The sequence below is a fragment of the Plectropomus leopardus genome, chromosome 14 (genome assembly GCF_008729295.1).
Source record: "Plectropomus leopardus isolate mb chromosome 14, YSFRI_Pleo_2.0, whole genome shotgun sequence".
In the NCBI taxonomy this organism is placed as follows: Eukaryota; Metazoa; Chordata; class Actinopteri; order Perciformes; family Serranidae; genus Plectropomus; species Plectropomus leopardus.
Window position 1 is genome coordinate 5,142,066 of NC_056476.1, and position 19,356 is coordinate 5,161,421.

At 38.8% G+C, this 19,356-nt stretch overlaps 1 protein-coding gene across 1 annotated transcript in view; it reads left to right on the forward strand.

The window, feature by feature from the left end:
• The window catches only part of galnt16 (UDP-N-acetyl-alpha-D-galactosamine:polypeptide N-acetylgalactosaminyltransferase 16), a 51,656-nt gene that overhangs the window by 17,016 nt on the left and 15,284 nt on the right, over positions 1-19,356 (forward strand). Inside the window, exons 5-7 of the mRNA XM_042501228.1 lie at positions 4,921-4,986; positions 9,171-9,292; positions 19,063-19,150. Of these exons, the coding sequence (XP_042357162.1) occupies positions 4,921-4,986; positions 9,171-9,292; positions 19,063-19,150 (276 nt within the window). The remainder of the gene's footprint in view (positions 1-4,920; positions 4,987-9,170; positions 9,293-19,062; positions 19,151-19,356) is intronic.

Sequence of the window (19,356 nt, forward strand, 5' to 3'; positions counted from 1 at the left end):
TGTTAAGATCTTTTTCATCCTGCGTTGAATATGTGTGATGCAAATATGAAAGGAATGTTTTGGCACGAGAGGCCCAAAAAGTAGGAAGATGTAGGGCGAGAAGGGTAATATCAAGAGACAAGGGTAGCTTTGAAGATGTGTCACACTGACGTCTGATATCACAGAGATTGAATCTGGAGGTGAGAGCCTCCTGAGGATTCGCTCACACATTACGTAACCGATCTGTGATGCTGCTGAGGGATGAAAACACACTAACAACACAGCAAGAGCAGAAATGAGCCGGAGCTACTGCCACCATGAGACACTGCTTATTTTTACGTTAAAAAAGTGAATAAGTGGTCTAATTGACCTTGACATTTATAAAACAGATAAGTTAATGGCACCATTATGTGCGGGTTGTGTTTTTATGTAGCTAACCACGATGGTGGAATTAGAGGATAACCACATTTTCAGTAATTATTCCCCTTTGTCAGCATTAGGCAGAAGAATTACATGAGCTCATGCTTTACACTGTCCACAGCACTTTCTGTAATTACCACCACATGCATCTTCAGTCTGTGGGAACAGCACAGTGACCTACATTCACTGTGTGCTCAGGCACTGACACGCACACACTAAATGACACGCACACACACGCGCACGCACACACACACTCAGAGGTGTCAGGGCTGGCCAGACATCTTCACAGCAGCGTCTCAGCAGTGAGAGCTCCATTAGCCCACTAATGCCTTGTTTATGTCGCTCTGCTGCAGACGGTTTACCTGCACACACACACACACACACACACACACACACACACACACACGTTGAACTGGCAGGATCACGGTGTTAAAGCCAACATGGCTGCCTGTTTCTTGTCCTCTGTTGTCAATTTTCATTATTCACTATCACACGCAAGTGTTTCAAACACACTTTGGTTCCAGTTTGTGGCTTTTAGTTTTGACTTTTTTTTTTTTTTTTTCGACTGCTCTGTTTCCTTCAGCTCTTCTCTGCGGCCTTCTCGTGTCGCCACTTTCTAATGCTGTGTTTTATTTAATGTTTTAGAAATACCCGCTAAGAAAAGTCAAATAAAACTGCTGTTTAAGTTGTGGTTTGAAGGCAGGAGGTCGGTCATTACATGGTGTTTTCATTGAGACTGCACACGCAGCGAGGGGAGAGCTGTTTGCCAGTTTTACATCCCGAAACCATGCCGACTATTTTTCCTTCATCGGGGTGTTTTCTCTTTTCTTTTGTCTTTTTTTAAGTCCAGTGGGCAAAAGAAAATGTTGCCATTATACCTCTAGGTGCTGTATCGTAGGCAGCTAGACCTTCCTAAGTTTCTTGAGGATGTTTTGCCTCTCATCCGAGCGGCTTCTTCAGTTCAGTATGAACAAGAACTAAAGAAGTCACCTCCAAACTACTGCTGGAGACCGACAAACAGCAAAAACAGTTGTCTTTTAGTGTGTCATTGTTTCCATCGGCTATTTGAGCTCTAAATATGAGTGTTTTGTAGCGCCTCGTCGGTGTAGACGGTGCCACAAAAAGCAGTTGTTTTTTACAGAGACATCGCTGCTCTTCATGTCAGGATTAAGCTCCCAAAAAGGATTTTAAGCCAAAATATGGTCTTTTCCTAACCATCATTAAGTGTTTTTGTGCCTAAACCTAACCATACGTTAACCACAATCTTGTGGAAACATGAAGTTTCAACATATTGGCCACATAATAACACAAATGTAACATATCCATGGTTGGCAGAAACAAATGATGCTAACATTTTTCTGGCAATTAGGTTGTTGGTTTCTTTACATACAGTCCATTAATTAGACATATAACTTACAAATTACTCTTAAAACCAACATCTTAAAAGGGATTTTTAAGTCACATGACTTAAATGAATTATATTTATTAAGCTACAGAAAATCCCACCAAAATGAAGAAAAAATACCTGAAATAATTTGAGAAATAAAATACAGTATGCTTGAGAACGTTTTCATGTTAAAATGATTAGGATTTTCACACTCAGCTGTATAAAAAATGTAAATTTCCAACATTTAATTCCTGATGAATAATGTGAAAGTCCGATTTTAAATGACTTGTTTTTACCATAAATTATTAATCTTAAAGTTATGATTCAGTACTTTCAGAGCAGACACACAATTAAACACAAGTGTCCTTGTTTCTGTTACCTTGGTAATGTACCAAGTCACCAGTGTGTTTCCCAGTTTCAGCGTCTTTCAGCTTTTGACAGCATACAAGTCTCCTTTTGTATGAGCAACAATTACAGACGCTCAAGCTGAAAAAGTACATCCTGTACATTTGACTGTTGAAATACTGAAATCAGTGTGTGTTGTCTTCTTTTTAAGACTGTTCGTGCATGTTCAGACCAATAAAAAGCCAGAAAATAGAACAAATGGGTGTATTTAAGTCGGGCAGTGAGAGTGTGACCTAAAGGGTCAGTCGACGTGACCCTGCAGGCAGACGGCTGGAGGAGGAGGTGGGGGAAAGCTCGTCCTGCCTGAGTGTAATCCTATTAAGGCTCGCCTTAATCATGAGGACAGTGTCCTCAGTTAAGGACAGTGATCTTTACTGTGAGTCCAGACGGCAGCATGTGATTCAGATAACAGCGAGACAAGAATACACTCCAGCAAACACTACGTGCTGGTGTTAATTTGCTCTATTTTGGCAGTTGGTGTACAAAAAATGAATGACCTTTACAGCAGTGGTTCCCAACTGGTGGGTCGCAGTCCAAAAGTGGGTCACAGGTCCATTCTGAAAGGACTTTAAGTGACTCTAGATCTTGTCAAGTTTGTAAAAAACACTCTTTATTTGTAATTTCTGGTACAGAGCTTTTATTTTAAAGTGGCATTTTCTGCTGTTCAGCTATGTTATGGCCCTGTTCTTGGTATGATTTGGCCTATAAACAAGCTGTTTCTTTGCAGTGTTTTTATTTCACCGATTTTCAATATGCACTTTTTTGGTGGCAGTGCTATTTATTTACTTGAGTTTTAAGTAATTGCCCTTCATTCTTTTAAAATGTTTATTTTAGTGTATTCTAAGCCCACGTGCTGTTTACATTTTGTAAAATAAAACTGAATATTTGATAATTGATCTGATGTGCTGACCTTGAACTAATGATTTAAGACAAAATCCTGACCCTGCGGCCAGATGAGTCGGTAACCACTGCTTTACATCGATGTACTGACAGGAAATCATGCGCATTGTGGCACAAATTTGATCAGTTAAACTCCAGCAGCTCATTTTAAACTTACCAAATTCACAAATAATTGTCTTTTTTCATGTTTTTATTACTTCATTTGTTTATTCAGTGTTTCCCTCAGAAAAATAATCCGTATGTGATGTTACCTGCTGACTTGTTTTATTCTTTTTCCTTGTCTGTGTGTCCTTGTGTATCATTCTGTGTCCCCTCTCTAAAATTAGTTATTGTTTTGGGTCCGTAAACGCCGCGGAGGTGAACCTCTTCTTGTTTTCTCTCCTTGAGTTTTGAGTTGCAGGGTGGATAACTGATCAGTCGACGCAATCAGATAGCCGATCAGATTGATAGATGGGAGGAGCAGCTGTTTGCGAGTGAAAGCAAACTTTTAGATCAAGCGCAACATAAGGTTAAATGTAACTTAAAATAAAAACATGGCTGCAGATGATTTCATCATGGCGGACCGCCACAAAATGAATGAATATTTTAAAAAAATGAATATGTGGGAAACCATGTTATCGCTAAATTGTTGATGTCACCAATTTGTCATTTTCATCAGCTGGAAGAAGCTTTTTTTTCATTGTGATCTGCATTACAGATCAGAAGCTTACACTGATAAGAAAACAAAAAAACTTAAATTTGTAAATTTTTATATGCAGTCTGGTATTTTAAATTATACTTCATTTTATATGCATGAACATATTTCATGTAAAAGTGGCACACGGTGTACAGTTGCATGCATGTAACTGTGTGATGTATGCAAATACACACACACACACACACACACACACACACACACACACAATCTGGCTACAAGTACACAACATCTGCTCTGTGGGTGTGATCTATGACTTTCTGCTCTTCTTTCCCAAGTGCTTTAAGCCCCCCTCCCCTTCACTACACACACACACTCACAAACACACACACTCACACACACCAGCTGTCTCCTCTTTCCTCATGAGCACCACTAAAGCACTAATACACTCCTGCTCTCGCACACACGTCCCCTATGATACAACAGCTGAAATGCAAACAAACAGGTTTGTAAACACAGCAAATTTAATCAAGGAGGATTACAACTTGTCATGCTTGTTTCTGCCAGCATACGGCCGTATCCCTGTCGGGGAGGGGGGGGGGGGGGGGGGGCTCTGCTTGATCTACCCACAATCCCTCAGCAAGGTCACACTCGCTCTCTGCAGCTAATACTAATCCTCTCAAGGATGTGTTTGTGTGTGTGTACCTGCGTTTGTGTGCTGTTTGTAATAATGTCCATCCATACACATCAACAAAAGGGTCTGCGCTGGAGCGATTGCTCATGTAGAAAAAGGGAGTGGACGATGGGAATGAGCTGCTGGCTGGATTTGTTTATGGAAAAAGGATTTTGAATTTAATTATCCAGTGAAATGAAGCTGTTTTGTTTGAGCACTCAGTCACTCTGAACTGCTTTTTGCCTTTATGTGTTTCTGATTATCTGCAGGACTGAGATGGAGCTCTAATGGATGTTGTGCTTGAATGTGATGTGTTTAGGTCGTATTATACGGTGCTGTAAGTGGCCTTTACTGAGGGTGCGTTTCTGTGTAACTATCTCCCTGCGTGACTGTGTTTAAGTGCACTAAATCCTCATACGTGCAGCCGTGTGGTGTATTTGTGAGTGACATGATTGGGAGGTTTCTCTGTGTGTGTTCTGCTTCCACCATAACATCTCCATCTCCTCTGCTCTCCTCTTCCAGCTGAGGACTGCCAGCTGCTCTCTCAGATCCCCAAAGTGCGCTGCCTGAGGAACGGCAGGAGAGAGGGTGAGTGTGGACGCACCGGGGGAGTCGGGGGGGAGGAGACAAATTGGCTTAATGGAAAAGAGACTGGGCTTAAAGGTGCTTTAGGTGGTCCAACATAAGGAAATTAAGGGCAAAAGGGCAAGTTTATTACTGTAGTACAGTACGTTTTAAACACAGAGGCAAACTGCTTCACTGAAAGCAATGACATGCATTAGAACTGAGGAGGAAAGTAATAAAAAATAATGACTAATTCAACCCTTTGAAACGTCAGCAAAATGGCTCATTTTCTTTCAGAAACATGGAAAGAAGGCAGAGCAGCCAAAGAACAAATGAACCAAAAGTTAGCAAGAAATCAGTGAAAAGTACAAAAATATTACCTGGATTTTTTTTTTAAGTTAGAAAAAAACAAGTGCTTAAAATTTATAGTAATTTTGTAATAAATTCTGTATGCTGAATAAGAATAAAGAAGAGACAGGATCAGAAAGAAAATAATTGTATAAATATAAAGAAGCTATAAGCTGTTCACACAAGATGAGTCTAAAACAGACAGTAATAAAAACAAAACTTAGTATCAGAGCTTTTATCAGCACTGAAGAGACAAAATTACCTTTGTGCACCTGTCGCCTCCTGTGGACAGGTGCACGAACCTGACATGAAAAAATCCACCTGGATATCAACCTGACAACATTTTCTCAGTTTCATCCCAAAAGACTGTAGGAAAAACATGAAAGCATTGTTTATTTCATCACCCACATCATTTCATCTGAATTGAATTAAATTAATCCTTGAATTAGATTAAATCCTCAAACCACAACACAGGAAAGTTCAGCCAGAGGAAAAGCCAAGAGAACGAGCGTTGCTGATTGGCTTGGATGTCTCAATCATAATCCCTCTTACTGAGGTTGCTGCCTGTGTTGCCGCTCGCTCCGCAGACTGAAGACTTTGTTTGGGCTTACGAGCCACATGCTGACAAAACATAAGCACAATGAATTCAGGCCAGCGGTTCCCAACTGGCCTCCGAGGTGCACGAGTCTGAGTGAGCTCAGGTTTACTTTAAAGTTGTCTCCAAATTCACGTCATTATGTCAGAATGTTTTAGATCTCTTTGTTAGCAGTTGTAAGGTGAAATATATACAGTAATCACGAGTGTTTTAAACTGGATGACCCAAGAAATACAGAGATTGCATTAACACACATACAAAAGAACTGCTCTTGTTACTTTTAGAATTGATTTTAAGATTTTATTCCCACTTTACGCAGCTCTCTATGATCTCACACATTCAGGGCATCATCGACCTTTTTCCTTTTCTCCTCCTCCTTCAAACTGCTGCCTGAAGTCATCACTACTGATCGTTAAATGTACCCACAGTTACCTGAGGAGGCAGGCTTTTGTTGTTATATTTGAAATATTTGGTAACACTGTAGTTAACATGTAATTATGTTTAGCCACAAAAACCAGTTGGTCATGGTTAGGCTTAAAGCACACGTATAGTGGCTCACGTGTGGGCACAGAAACACCACTGTAAACAGTGACAGGTTGCTAAAAAACACCTGTTTGGCTAAGAATATGCAGCCAAAAACACAGCGAAGATTCTGTAAAAAAACACCCACATTTCACACTGAAACACTGCTGAAAATGCATGATGACACAGTAAAAAAACAACCATGTTTGGGCGTAGAAATGCTGAAAACTCAGCAACGACTCAGTCAAATAACACCCAAGTTTGGAGGCAGGCAGACGGCTGTAAGTGCAGCGCCAACTCCTCAAATAAACACCCTAATTTTTGGGCAGAAACATGGCCATAGCTGGAAATGCCACCGGAAAATTAGTTACAGGTTGCTAAAAAACACCCATGTTTGGCCGTAGAAATAGTGCCAAAAACACAGCAACAACTACATAAAATAATACCTAAGTTTGGGTACAAAACTGCAAGTGGAAACAGCTGGAAATGCAGCTGGAAACACAGTGACCACATACTAAAAAAACACCCGTGTTTGGGGGCAGAAATGCTGCTGAAAACACAGCAATGGCTCCGTCAATTGCCACCCACGGTTGGCGGTGGAAACCCAGCTGGAAACACTGGTGGAAACATAGCGATGACTCTTAAAAAACACCCATGTTTGAGGGCATAAACATGGCTGGAAAGGCCACTTGAAAAGCAGCTACAGGTTGCTAAAAAACACCAATTTTTGGGAAACAACATTAAAAGCAGCTGCGACCAGTAGCTGATAACAGCATTTTTAACATACCAGTCGGTGTAGCAGGAGCCTTCTTACCAATATCTTTAATGCTGATAACCTCTACTCATGCCTTGTGTGATAGCGTTTGAACTGGGTGGCATTTGTCAAACAATACAGTGTCCCATTGTGTGAGGAAATACTGAGCCTCTTCTAAAAATAAAAATGTGTTTTCCTGACCTGCTTTTAAAGATTTAAGTCTTCAGTTGGAACCAATGTGCTTTAAGCTGAGAGTCTCGGAGAAGAAACAGAAAATACTGAGCAGCAGATGTTGGTTTTGGTCCTTAATTGGATTTATTGACAATAACAAATATACTGAAGGTTGCAAGTCTCATGCTTTGAGTAAAGATTTAGAATAGGGCACACTGAGTTTAAGGAGGATGGTTTTCATTGTACTGTACTGATTATTTATCAAGCCTTTTTGTGTTTGTATAAACACTGAAATCACAAACTGCAGCAACAGCAGTGAGTCACGCCACTTCACAACAGTTTCTGTTAAATCCTGTTCGGTCTGTTCAGCTCTGTACTGTATGAACTCATTGTTTAAGGTTGTTTGAGGCATAACAGCCTTTAAAAATGATGTAGAAAATAATCACATCTTTCCTATGACTCATATCGCACAAAGAAATCTTTTTTTTTTTTCATCCCTGCTGATACTTCAAGCTGTTTGTGATGGGAAAAGGTTTAACAAACATAACAGGTACAAATAATTACCTGAAAGTTAGACTTCAAGGATGCTTTTTGTGCTCTTTAAAGACACACAGTTATCTTTACAAACACTTTCACAAGTTTCTGTTACTTTTAATGATCTTTAACTTCGAAACAAAACTCTTCAGATGTTGATTTGCATCTCTTTAATTAGCTTGAGATGCTGCAGAAAAAGACGATTAACCTTTTTCACACTTGCCCCTGTAAAATGCAAATTACTGTGACTGCAGACACATTTTGATTAAGAAAGACACCTTTACCGCTGTTCCTGCCCTGCCTGTAGCAAAGCTGTTCTTAACTTGGTGTCCTTTAAAATAGATTTACCTCTCAGCTTCAAATTTACACTTTTCTTTTCACAAGTAATTCAAAGTGGTCAGTAGAGCAAAAATACAAGATAGACTAATCCAATTAACTGCTTTCATTTAAAAAGGCTTTTTATGCTGCAGCTGCTTTAAATACACAAATGTAAATATCCCCAGAAACACAGATGATTAACTCCTAAATTAAAAAAACAATTATTTAATGAGTAACCATCCTTAAATTGTTCAAACCTTAAAAAGGAAAATTGACACTGATAAACACATTTAAAGCCCGCTGTGCTGTTTATGCCGTTTAAATGGCGTCCCTCCAAATATATTTATTTTGGTTTTCTTGTATTATCTTAAACAGTAAGAATACCTCATTTCAATTGTTCATTTGTGGATAAAATTAAAACCAATGCAAGATGCAAGACATAAAATGTCAATATAAAATAATACATAGAAATAGACCAAAAACAACAGAAGCAATAAAAGCAATAAAACCACAAATTAAAGGAAATGAAATAAATAAAACATAAGTTAAAAAGGTAAAATGAAAAAAATAAAAATAAAAAGACAACATCACATAAAAGGAAGTCTATGAAAATGGGTTTTAAGAAGTGATTTAAAAGAAGTCACTGATTCTGCAGCTTTATCTCCTCAGGCAGGTTGTTTCAAAGCTGAGGGGCTTACATTAATAATGCAACAATTCACTAATTTCCTTAAACTTGATAGAGCTCCCACAGAGCCACAGAAGACGTAGAGCGGCAAAGGAGTCGTCATTGCGACACGTAAATTGACTCTGACGTGTTAAATCAGTGGAGTGCACCTTTTATAAAGTGCCTCACAATGTGCCAACAGCCTCGAGCCATCAGAAAAGTCGACATCTCCACTTGCAGTGAAGCAACATTTGACCGGTTTCAGGCTTCAGTGTCATTCCTTCCCTGTCCTCTCTCCGCAGGTCTGATCCGATCACGTGTGCGAGGAGCCAACACGGCCTCGGCCTCCATCTTGACCTTCCTGGACAGCCACTGCGAGGTCAACACTGATTGGCTGCAGCCGATGATCCAGAGAGTCAAGGAGGTACAGACCCGCAGGCTGCCGTCATTCACACTCTGCAATTAGACACTTAATACATGCAGCTCACACTCACACACACGTAGTCACACACACACACATTTCGGAGGTGGAACAGTTACCCTGTGATGTAAAGCTGGAGGGGATTTTTGCTCCTTTTCATGGTACATTTTATTGGCTGTGATGTAATCCGTTGGCACTGCTTATTGTTAAACAAACACTCAATTTGTTCAGCTGAGATTGAAGTCATATTACACCAGAAATCACACTCCACTGTACTACGGCTGGAAGCAGAACGGTGCCATTTTCCCAGCCGATTTGTTTCCCACTCGACTCTGGAGTGCTTTACTGAGTTAGCTGCTCTGTTTTGTGTTTTGCTGTTGTGGTTTGTGTTGGTGACATCCTCCTGCTTCAGGGCTGGGTGCTGCTTTCATTTCCAATCAAAACCAGTCTTTTTTTTTTTTTTTTTTTTACGCAGTGAAAAGATTTTTCCTTTTTCACCACATCCTACAAATTTAATCATGCAGCCCACCAGGGAGTCTACAATCACATTCACGCATCAGTGTCTCACAGTGCAAAATGTGACACAGATAAAATGCAAAACCAGCCGCTTTTCATTATCAGGGGGATTTTTTGTCTTCCATCATTTTTTAAAATTTTATTGGTATTTTCATGTGAACCTTGAAGGGCACGTTCACTATGAGCCCCCACTGTTTCTTTTTTTTGCAACAATTTGTTTTCAATTACAGAAGCTCAAATCACAGTGCAATTTTAGTTTCAAAAATATATCAGGTGTCCATTCATGCATTTGGAAATATTATTTTAAAAAGTAAAAGACAAAGATACTTGTCAAAAACCAAACTAACCCCCCACTAACTACAGGGATACAATTACTCAAATATAAATACAGAGACTAAACCTAAGGGACACTTGGAGGTATTAACATATATGTATAAACCTATGAATGAATCAGAAATTAGTCCCCACCAGGTTCATTTCTGGCCTCATATCATCCCAATGAAGGCAAAAGCCAAAATAAATCTGGAAAAAAAAAATTGAGCCCCTGACAGTTTCTGTCTACTTTTCAGTATCAATTTCCCAAAGTCACACAAACAAAATGCACACAGCATGCAGATACATGATTTAGAGATACCAGCGTCTGCAGAGATGAGCGTGTGCACTCACCGAGACACAAATGTCTGCTGTTGTGATAAAGAGAGATGTAGCTGTGGAAACCTCCATCTATCACTAATGAGTAATAGGCTGTTTGCTGGCTGCCTCTTTCCTCCCCTGACATGACTAAACTGCGACTGGGCTCCAACCAACACAGCTGCTCCCCCAAATCCTCTGCCATCCCCCTTCACAGGCAAACATCCTCACTGACTCTGCAGCAGGAGCTGTTTCATTTCAGGTTTTTCTCAGTAATCACTTCTCCTTTCATGTGCACTGCCTCTAAAGTCTGACACTCGCCTCGTTTCTTCATCCACTCTCTTAGTTTAGAGGAAGTGCTGCATCTGCCTCAACTCCCTAAATCCACTGCAATATTTATTCATAAAACTCTCTGTGCGAGTATTTAAACATTCAGCTCTCTTATCTACTTTTGCTTGTCCAGTCCTGTCAGTGCAGAAAAGGATTCACATTATTTGGCACTGAGTTTGAAAGCATGATTGTTTAAGTGACGTGCAGAAGAGAAGTAACCACTATGGCATTTTCACTGGCCTCCATACTGCTTTCTACTGTTGTTAAATGTAACACGCCAGAGAAAAACAGACAGACACACTCATCTACTGGCACTGGGAAAAGAGTCTATCACATTGTTTAGCAGGTTTTCTTGAGTTAAAAAAAACCCTTGTATCTCAGTTGTTTACTCTTAACAAAACTTTGCAGTTTTACAGGATTGTGTGATGAACGACATCTTGTCAGAAATTGCTGGTTTTACGCTTTTGTCACAGTTTGCGTATAAATACGAGAATGTACAAGTAATGTGCTGATAGTCCTATTTTGTTAACTCTGTAGAGAAGCAGTTTCCTAATCTCATATTTAAAGTACAAACTGGGGATGTCAGTTTGGATGGGCTGACACTATTAACTGATAACGGATCGTATCAGTTATCGGATCGTAATAAAAAAAGTCTGGTGCTTCACTGTCTCAGTGAGCTTTAGTGTCACATTTAAAGCACTGTCCATTTAGAGATAGTTAATTTTTATCATTTTTTGATGAAAATGTCTTGATTTATCTTTTATTACAGCTACATTAACATGTGGAAACTGCCAACAGTGGTAACAGAGCTAACAGTGATACCATTAACGATGTTTTAGGGGTTTTACGGCTCAAAATTGAGCTGCTTCCTCCCGAGGCAAGCTGGGGGAGACCGGATGAGACGGCGTTACTAACGGCAACCATCAAATGAGCTACTCCTGCAGCTAGCTAGCTCTTACCAGACCTAAGTGGTGCACCGTGCAGTAAACTGAAGAGTAGCAAAATTCACCTAGAGACCAACATGCTAATAAACTTCTAAATCTATATCTCCCCAAATATCGAACTTTTCCTTTAAAAGAACAATAAATAATGTATATGCTCTTTGCTCAAGGACAAAAGTCTGCTGTGTGTTCAGAAAGTACACCAGACAATAACCCAAACTTAAACCCTCATTCAAAAACTCTGCATGCAACAAAACTCAATATATTCTGAAATCTCTACTGTACAAAAAAACCCTCAATGTTTTATTCAGAGGACTCTACACATCGTGAGTGTGTGCACATGGTGTTTGTGTTTCCGTACACTCATCTCTGGCTCTGGGCGGCTCTGACTCATCCAGCTTGCATTACAATCTCTCAGTCTGGCATTCATGAGAGCGGCGGGCTCAGTGATAATCCACCAGCTCCTCGGCCCGGCTGCACCCGGTCCTGGATTCATTAGCCTGCCTGAGACCTCGGTCCTGAGTTCAGCAAAGGCCCCCGAGAGCAGGAATACTGATGAAGGATCGCCATCTAAATTATGTTCTTTCATGCAACATAATGATACTTTTCATTTGTTAATTTAGAGCTGCAAATTAAATCGCTTGAATTTAATTAGAAATTAAATATCAGTAATGAGCTCTCCACTCGCAGATGTTTGGGGATTAGAGATTTAAATTCAGTGAAAGGTACAGCCTCGTCGTATGCACTCCCTCCTGATTAGGGCGACATTTGATGCCTTCGAAGAAGTCATTACGTTTCTTTACATCAGGGATGCTCAACTTGCTTTGCTTGGGGGCCATTTTCTACAAAATGAAAGGTCAGGGGCCAATTGCATGATTTAAGGACCTTTCTTGGTTTTATAAACGTTTTTAGGATTTTAGGTCATTTCTAGGATTTTAGGATGTTTCTACAAATTTAGGACATTTCTTGATTTTAGGACGTTTCTATGAATTTAGTACATTTCTAGGATTTTAGGACTTTTCTAGAAGTTAGGGAGATTTCTAGGATTTAAGGATGTGTATTGGATTTAAGGCCATTTCCCAGGACTTTAAGGACATTTCTTGGATTTATGAACGTTTCTAGGATTTTAGGACATTTCTAGGATTTTAGGACATTTCTTGGATTTTAGGACTTCTCCAGAAATTCGGGAGATTCTAGGATTTTGGAGACATTTCTAAGATTTTAGGATACCTTGAGGATTTTAGGATGTTTGTAGGAATTTAGGATATTGCTACAACTTTAAGACATTTCTAGGTTTGAGGACATTTCTTGGATTTCAGGACATTTCAAGGATTTTAGGATGTTTCAATGGTTTGAGAACTTTTCTAGAATTTTAGGACATTTCTTGGATTTCAGGACATTAAGGATTTAGCTAGGACCTCTGCTGGGGGTGTGGGGACTCCTCCACTGTCACTTTTTGTGATAAACAAGCTCAATTTTGATGCTGTTTTGTGCACTCTGGCACGTTATGTATACTACATGTACAAAAACAATTCTCAGTGTGAAAAACTTTATTTTTGTTGTGAATCAGAAAATGGTTGTGGGGGCCCTTGGCACGCTATCGGAGGCCAGATTTGGCCCGCGGGCCGTAAGTTGAGCATCACTGCTTTAGACCATTGGGAGTAATTGTGTAATTGTGCTAAATTTATTCAGTTAGATTTAATGGATAACCAATAATTTATCATCACTGTATGACAGTCCTCTCCCCTCTTTCTCTTCTCTGTCTTCACTGACCCTAATTTGACTCTATAACTCGAAGCTTCTTCTGACCAGTTGCTTGTTAATAAGATGGTGTGAACAAGACAGCGGCGAGCACACCAGCAGCAGCTCTGAGCTCTCCCAGACAGCATAGATTTATTATAGATATTTTCCCTGAAGCAATCAGGCTGTTAAAACAAAACTCCTCAGCCCACGCCCATCCTGCCCCAGCCCCCACCTCCCCTCTACTGCAATATATAACCCCCGAGAATTACTCTGAATAATGCTGGAAAATGCAGATTTTTTAATATTTATTTATTCCCAAAAAGTATTTCTCTCTATTTTACTTTCTGAATACAGGTTGACTGCCTTCATAATTATTTTATTCTCAGTAGCTGTTTTATTCATTCCTATTTTATTATCTCTTTTATCCAATACTTTACGCTGTGTGGTTCAGGGAGATGCTGTTTCGTTGTTGTTGCACAGATACAATATAGAAACTTTACCTCGCACTTACCACCAAAAACTAATTTTTTTATTGGATTCATTTTAGAGTGAGTTCTAATAAATTAAAATTGTCCAGTAATTCACATGAAAATACAAAGATAAAAAGTCTGAAAGAATAAATATACCTTTGTGTAGCAGAAATATGTTGCTTTTTCCTCGTTCTTTCCTATCCTTTTAATCATGGTGTAATTCACCAGCCCCTCTTATTTATCTTGGGATCTGACCTCCGGTTTGAAACCATTTGTCTAATAGACCAGAAACAATTGCATTTTAGCCAAGAAACGCTTCCCAGAATCACAACTGCACTTGACACAAAGAGTCTTATTGATTAAGTGAAAGTTTGAGCCAAAGTGTTTTTATGTTGACGTAAGCAATGAATCCAGAGGGAAAAAATAAAAAGAAGTACTGAAGCTGTAAAAAATTCTAGGCTAGTTGGTTTTCTTGATTCAAGCTGCACAGCTTATAGCCTCAAGAACTATTTCACGTCATTTTCTTAACTATTATTATATATGTACAATTTGTAAAATACATTTAAAGTATCAAAAGTAAAACCACTTATTATTATGAAAGAATGTCCTTGTTACTGTTATGTTACGTATAAACGTATACTGTGCAGGATTGTTGGTTACTTGTTGTAAACACATTCGCCAGTGAAAGTAAATGCCATTCACTCTCGTTTAGCTTTTCGCCTTAATATATTTACGTTTTTGCAGCACTTTGTTTCTTGGATGCCTGCTGCTTACAGTCTGGCACGTCTTTGCTGCTTCTCTACCTTTTTATAAACCTCGACTTCATCTGAGTGTTGTAGGGACAAACACCCATAAACATCCTCAACTCAGAAAATACACCATCAGACACTTCTAGTGGGTTGTGTGTGATGATTGTGATTTTTTGGGGGAAAATTGTGCTTAATATATATTTAAATCATTGATACTAATGTTCTGAAGTATTGAAGTATCAGTAATATTCTAGTGGTATGTCTCTTCAAGGTGGAGCTATCTTTAATACAATTTAATCATATTTTTTAACTTATATTATGTAAATACAGTAAAGTCTTGAGTAACTAGTAAATACTGCTGTCGGAAGAAGTGCAATATTTTACCCTAAAAAGAAGCAGATAAAATATAAAGCAGCAAAAAATTAAAACACCCAAGCACAGTGCAAATACCTTTAAAATTTTACTAATGTTTGTAATGCCAATGTGTTGAATTTTTAATTTACTGTATCATTTGAAAAGATTTTATTTTTAAACTCTCTCAAAACAGTAAGGGGTGAAATTTAACTTCATCCATATGAAATGCTTCTAGTTTTAGTTTCATGCTTTTTGATGCATACAAAATGCAAAAAGAAAAAAAAAAAAGAAAATTCTGCCTCTTGACCTTTTGGACCAAGCTGGACAGTGTGTCCTCTGTTGGTCTCTTGCTCAGAGACTGATATGACATTACTGGACGATGAGGCAAAAGAACAGAGATCGACACATGCCAGCTGTGAAATTCAGCATGCACAAAAGCATATTTCCACTTTCAGAGTGTAAAACTTCTTGTTCTATCCCACAGTTCATTTTCTTTTTATTTTCTGGTGAATCATTTCACTTTTCAAATTGACATACAACAGAAGAATAAGCTTAAAATTCCTTTTAAAGCAGCCAGCTGTGAGGGACACAATGACAGCACTCTGACACTGCAGTAAATTTGGACGTGGAAAGAGACCAAAAAGAGGGAAAGAGATATTGAGAGATCATCGGTGACATCCATTTTGGAAGTGAAAGCCTCTTCGTGCATTATCAAATCACAGAGGCTCATTAAAAGCCTCATAAATGTCTATTGCTCAAAGCTGTTGAGAGCATCACTTTTGAAATTGCTCTCTGGCAGAGTGGCATTTCACACCCGCTCTCCAACCCCCCGCTTTTTGGTGCAATGAACACAAAGTTCACCTCGGGTTCAACCTCTTAGCAAAGTGAGAGGGACGGCTCTAATTGGAAACAGTCAGTTGGATTGTCCCGATGCTAAGCTGTCGGACTACACGAACACGTACACATGCCTCATGGGCAAACAGCAGTGTTGGCACACATGCACACTCGCGGACAGATGCAGCGTGCTATCAGCAGTCAACAGTTCTCTGCTGAGCTGTGTTTACTGTAAGCTTCATGTTACTTCTCCAGCAGGACTTCATTTGTTATGAAGTAATGTCCATTATGAGCCGTGGGAAGACTGGGGAGGTTTGGCAGTGATTGTGCACAATGTAAGAACTTCATGACAGTTTTTTACTATTCAGTTCTTCTGATATTCCTGTGGTTGAAGTAATTAGATCCTTAACTGAAAGGTCCAATGCGTAGGAATAAGAGAAATAAGTGTATTGTCAGAAATATTTTCTTCAGTGTAAAATCACCGGTTCTTGTCTACAGAGTTTGCTGTGTTGTGCCACTATGTTTCTACAGGAGCCTAGAATGGATAAACCAAACACTGGCTCTAGATAGGACCGCTCACATATTTGCATCAGCCACCATAAATAGCAGCCCCTCCGTGACAAGCCAAACAGCATTCGAAAAACACTGATTTTTAACATGAAACTGCTTTATTCAGTGTTTTTACCAGTTTAATCAGCTGGTCCATTTGTTTTGACGAGGAAGAGACCTCTGTGGATAATTCGGCTCCCAGTAAAAGCCTTCTGAAAATCTAGATCTTAAGTTATCAGAGAAAAAAGGTGAACACATTAGTTTGAAACGACTGTGACATCCCAAACTGCAGAGGAGAGACACTGATTTGCTACATGAAGCTGCACTGCACTGTGAAACACTGGCTCTAGATGGGGCCATCACATATCTGCATTAGTCACCATAGTTAGCAGGCCCTGCTCGACAAGCCAAACAGCATCCAAAAAACACACATTTTTAATGTGAAACTGCTTTATTCAGTGTTTTTACCAGTTTAAATCACTCGGTCTGTTTATTTTGGAGAGGAAGACACCTCGGCGGATAATTCGGCTCACAGTAAAAACCTCCTGGACATTGAAGGAATTCAATGTGGGAGAAGTTTCAACTTGTTGCAATCTGTAGTCCTTGCTGCTAAACGACACTAACTCCTACGCACTGTTCCTTTAAGTTAAAGTAACAGTACCACACTGTCAAAATACTCCCCTACTAGTAAAATAAGTGCATCAAAATCTTACTTGAATAAATGTATATAACTATTATCTGCAAAATAAAAACGCTAATCTGAAAATTAAGTTAAGTATTTATCAATTATAGTGTAAAGTAGCATATATTTGGAATACTCAAGTGAAGGAGAAGTACCTTGAATTTGTACTTAAGCACAGTACATGAGTAAATGTATTTAGTTACATTCCACCACTGGATGCCACAAAAGACTAATAACAGCACACAGCTAAATAAATAGAGGGTTTAAAGTCCACTTTGTGCTGACATGTATTTAAACAGATTTCTGTTCCAGTTTAGTGGAAACAGGGAGGTGGGCTGTTACCAGTAATCATCTCTCCTTATCAGAGCAGGCAATTAATCAATCGTTAAACCTGTTTTTACTCTCATACTCCAGCGGGAGACTAATTCATCGCCCCCAGAGCACAAGCTGACATTTAATACTCATTACAGTGATACATATTGATTTATTTCCCAGACACTCACAAAGATAAACTTAATTACTTTGCTGAACTTTGTCTCGATCCAACGGAAGATTCTGAGTCTGAAATGTTCAATAAAAAGTTTCAGTCTGTGGCCTTTTTTTTTTAATCTTTTGACAAGAGGTCAGAATTTCTAATGTGCTATCAGTCATATCCGGTGTGAAAACAGCAAGAGGACTATGTTCACATCAGGATATTGTATTCTTTGTTGGCTCCACTCATGGTTGTGAAATGGGTTTTCTGAAATGTAGGGTTACTGATTTACTGGGCAGAGGACAAAACTCCAGCAAGTATTTGTGATATTAAGAGCATTTTTATTGGGAGACCAACATGTTTCAGTTTGTGCTTTTCATCACACAACACATGCTAAAGAGAACCAGCACTGAGAAACAATATAAATACACATAAAACTAAAAAACTCCAGCAAATAAATAGGTACAGTCACTTTTTATTTTAACCTTTTGAAACCCCGGTCGACATCAGTTTTCTTGGGCTGCTTTCAAACCTTTTAAAGTTATTAAAGCTTTGAAATGTGAGCAAAAAATTTATTTCAAAAACATGGGGAAAAAGGCAATGAGCAACTTGACATAAAATGTTCTGCAAACTGCAAAACAATAGTTAAAGATAACGAAAATTACCTCAAAATTAAAAAAAAAAAACTAAGGAAAAAATGCCAAGAAAACTATATATATATTTTAATTTATTTATTTTTTTTAGATTTTTTTTTGGTTTGGCTAATTTCAGGTTAATTTTCTTGTATGTTCTTATATGTGATTCATCTGACCTAGAGGCTGGGCTTTATCTTTTATCTGCCTTATTAAAACAAAGATGAAATGTGAAGCTGCATCCTGCAGAAATGTCTTTCTGCAGGATTAATTACATTATTTCTCTTGATAAAACAGTTTTGACCTCTTTAGATTGTTTCCATGCACCTTCGTAGTAATTAACACTGTGCCATAAATCCCCTCTCTGTAATTTATCTGTTATTAAAAAGAGCAGCAAGTTCCCGTCTTAATTATTCAGAAACATAAAGCTGTCGAGGTTTTAAACCGACCACCTGGTTAATATAGAAATGATTACTGCATAAATGTGACTGAGGGTCACAGCTAATGATTATTTTAATTTCTGATTAATCTGTAGATTATTTTCTCATTAATTATTTTGGTTGATAAAACTGATTAATTGTTTGGCCTCAAATGTTTTGTTTTGTTCACAACCAAAAGATACTAGCTTTAATGTCATAGAGGAGCAAAAACACCAGAAATATTTAGATTTAAGAGGCTGTACACAGAGAATTTTGGCTTTTTTTTTCTTAAAAAAATCTCAGATCAATAGATAAAACTATAATTAACAACTAATCAGTTACTCAATTAATCATTGCAGTTCTAGTTAACAATTTCTCCCCCCCAAAGTGTTTAAAAATGTTTACTCATGTGTAATGATGATGTGTCTGTGTGTCTTTCTCCTCCCATGCAGGACCATACCCGAGTGGTCAGCCCCATCATCGACGTCATCAGCCTGGACAACTTCGCTTACTTGGCGGCCTCAGCTGACTTGAGAGGAGGTCAGGACATAACACACAAATCATGTACAGTAACAGCTGATAACAAACAGCCGCAGTCAAGGAAAACCCCTGTTTCACAAGCGCTCGTTAAATTACGTAACAATTCTTGCCACAATAATTCAAAACTCATGATAGAAATTCCTAAAAGTCAGTCAGGGAATCAAACTTTTATTCATCAGCAGCCCATTTAAAATGTGAAATCATGT